This window comes from Tupaia chinensis, unplaced genomic scaffold (genome assembly GCF_000334495.1).
Source record: "Tupaia chinensis unplaced genomic scaffold, TupChi_1.0 Scaffold148004_1, whole genome shotgun sequence".
Lineage (NCBI taxonomy): Eukaryota > Metazoa > Chordata > Mammalia > Scandentia > Tupaiidae > Tupaia > Tupaia belangeri.
The window spans coordinates 46,547-50,110 of NW_006207854.1; the positions used below are offsets into that span (position 1 = coordinate 46,547).

The window sequence follows — 3,564 nt, forward strand, 5'->3', positions numbered from 1 at the left end:
GGCCAGACTTGGAGGATGGCGACGGGGAGGAGAGGTTGAGGAGCGGGCGCGTCCCCAGACGTGGTTCTCTGAGAAGCCGGGCGGCAGAGGGCGAGGCACCGGTGAGGAGCCCCGACGGGGCTCTGGGGCAGCGCCGCGGCGGAGGGCGGGGGGCGCAGCAGCTGAACCAGGCTCGGGCGAGGGGACCCGGCGCCGGCTACCCGACCCGACCGGGCGGGTCCCACGGGCCAAGTCGCCCGACGGCCGTCCCGAAGCCATGGAGGAAGTGGCTGGCGGTGCGGGCCTGTCAGGTCCGACCGTGCTCGAGGGCGGAGAGGGAACCCCAAGGACGGAAGGGCGGGCCCCCAGATTAGTGCCCTCTGAGGATTTGGAATTGAGGTGGTGGAACCGTCAAGGTGCAACCGCTTTCTGACCGTTTCAGCCCGGGCTCTGCGCTGCTGACGACTTTCTCCCATTTCCTATTCTCGTTTTGTGCAGCCTAAAGTAGCGTTCCGCGGAGGGGCGAATCGCTGCTGGAATCTCAGTGCGGACACCAGCAGTCGATTAACAGATGTATTCAACAGCGTGATGTTGACTGGCTCCACTTCCTTCTATGATGGCTACAAGTCGCAGGTCCATTAATAAACTCAAGCCTTTATTAGGTTATTTATTCTGAATCAAATTCATTTACCGAGCCAACCCACAGACGTTTAAACGGCTCCGCGGTTAGAACTAGAAAATCGTTATCAACATTTTAAATACATAGTTCGCATGAGTAACATTTAACTTTAAGAACACGTTAAGGGTACGGTTTTTCGTTGACTCTTGCGTCCATCTTGTCCTCAGTATATCGTGTTGCGAGAAACTTAAGAAAATCAATACGTATTTAGAGGACCAGCAGATTTTTTTTTCTTTCAAGCCTTTATTACAGATGGGTGGAAACATACTTTGCTTCACGTTATTTTATGGTTTTAACAATGCCACATATTGAGGCCGGCAGGTGGTATAGTGGTTAAGGGCACTGGACTCCCACATGTTCTACTGCAGTTCGAGTCCTGGACTTGGCAGCTTGCTTTCTCACTTTTCCTTTCTCTCTGTCCCTCTCTGGTGAAATTAAAAATAAATAAAAACTTAAATAATTCTTAAAAAAAAAAAAACAAAAACTCTCAACTTTTAACAAAACACCCGTATATTACATGCTACCATTTACCTCAACTAAGACATTTATTTTGAAAATCGTATTAAGTCTTAGAGTAATGTAAATCAGTTCATTTGAAATTTTTTAAGAGCTGTTTTTGCTATAGGGTGTGTGTGTGTCCACCGGAGAGATAAGAGATAGAAAGCGAGAAATCACCCCCCAGGGGGGATGGCCACACCACAATCCCTCCTCCTCCATCCTCCTCTCCAGACCTTGGGCACCAATGCATACACACCCACAGTAAGTTTTTTAAGTCTCTGGGTCAGGGAATTGAACAGCGGTCAACTACATAGGAGTCTAGCGACATGTCCATTACACCATCTACTGGTCCCCATTTCACTTGAAATTATTTTATCAGATCATCAATGTTGACATTGTTATACATTGAATTATAACAATAACTAGAAATAAATTATTTTTATTTAATCCATGCTATAACGTTGTATAGTATTATGTGCACTGTACATACAGCTTGATTTGTGCTTTAAATGAGGAAGCCCAGGTAGAATCCAAGTCTTTTCACAACTCTTTCCACTGCTTTCTAAAATGTTTACAAATCTCTAAAATTTACTTGGATTTAATTTCAGCTGATTATTTTAAGTATAAATATGTCAAGGATATAAGTAATATATTTTGCATTTGCCTAAGTAATATGCCCACCCCAAATATTTGCATTTTTCCACCCTTCCTTAGTGTTTTCATGAAAAGATCCTGTATTTCGAGTACAATTATGTTCAAATCCATGCTTTTTTCATTAAATAATACAAAAATCAATCCTTTAAGAGGATTTGAGGTGCTTGTCTCCCACATGGCCCACCATGGTTTGAGTCCCAAAACCTGGCAGCTTGCTTTCTCACTTTCCCTTTCTCTCTGGTCAAATTTAAATAAATGAATAAATAAATAAAATAAGTAATTATTTTAAAAAGAGAATTTGAATTTTCTAATACTCAAAGCTTATTTGAAAATGTTAAATGTATTTGAAAACTTATTCCCAGAATATATTTAGTTTCAATACTGTTTTAATTTGATATTACATAATCTGAAAATGCTCCTTTCATTTAAGCACTGCTTCAAAAAGATGAACAATTACTTACATCACTTTTGGATACTTTGCACCTAAAAGAGATTTTTTAAAAATGTATTATTATTTCTTAACTTGCTATAGTCATCAGAGACAGAGAGAAAAAGGGAAAGTGGGAAAGCAAGCCAAGTCGCCAGGTCTGGGACTTGAACCACAGTCAGACATGTGGGAGTCCAGCACCTTAACCACCATGCCACCTACTGGCCCCCTAAAAGAGATTTAAGGTGGTTCTATGGTAAAAATCTTAGAACTGAAGACCAGCAGTTAGCATAATGGCTATGTCTCTGAACTCCCATGTAGTCGACTGTGGTTTGACTCCTGGACTCCCATTAGTCAACTATGGTTTGAGTTTCGGATTCCCATGTAGTCAACCGTGGTTCAAGTCCTGAACCTGGTGGCTTGAACTTGCGCCGGGCGCATGTGCATATGTGCCCAAGATCCCGAGAGGAGAGTGGACGAGAAGGGATTGTGGCGGCATGGCCATCCCCCCTGAGGGGGGATTTCTCACTTTCTGTCTCTGTGTCACTCTCTGTCTTTCTGGCGAGCGCACACTCCCTATAGCAAAAACCTCTCAAAAAAAAAAAATTTTAGAACTAAAGGAATAAAATATGGAATTTTTTTAAAAAAGAATCATTAATTTTATTTATTCTTTTTTTTTTTTTAATTTGACCAGAGAGAGAAAGTGAGAAAGCAAGCCACCAGGTCTGGGACTCAAACAATGGTTGGCCATGTGGGAGTTTTCAGCCTCTTAGCCACCATGCCACCTGCTGGTCCCAAAATTATGGAAGATTCTAAAGATAAAAGCATTTATAAAAATTGCTGCTGACAGATTCAGGTAAGGTAGTTTTTAGTTACACTCTGAGCAAAATCTCTTCTGTCTCAGTTTCCTCAACTTTAGAGTAGTTACAAACTATAAATAAAAATAGTAATTATAACCAGAATTTAAACAAGTGATTGTGAAATATTTTGAGATTCCTGAAGATGAATGATTGGAAGATTATTTTTTAAGAATTTTTTTTAAGAATTATTTTATTTAACTTTATTTATTATTATTATCATTGTTATTTTCCAGTTTGATCAGAGAGAGACAGAGAGAGAGTGAGGAAGTGAGAAAGCAAGCCACCAGGTCCAAGACTTGAACCATGGTTGGCCATGTGGGAGTCCAGTGCCCTTAACTACCACACCACTTGCCAGCCCCTTAAGAATTATTTTATTGAACTTTATTTTTTTAATAATTATTTTATTTTTATTTATTCTTTTTTTTTTTTTTTAATTTGACCAGAGAGAGACAGAGGTTGAGAGTGAG

The 3,564-nt window shown here is 41.0% G+C and overlaps 1 protein-coding gene across 1 annotated transcript in view; it reads left to right on the forward strand.

Annotated features, from left to right (window-relative positions):
• Window positions 1-3,564, forward strand: part of MEIOC (meiosis specific with coiled-coil domain) — a 27,082-nt gene that overhangs the window by 2,095 nt on the left and 21,423 nt on the right. Inside the window, exon 2 of the mRNA XM_027768889.1 lies at window positions 478-612. Coding sequence (XP_027624690.1) covers window positions 478-612 — 135 coding nt within the window. The remainder of the gene's footprint in view (window positions 1-477; window positions 613-3,564) is intronic.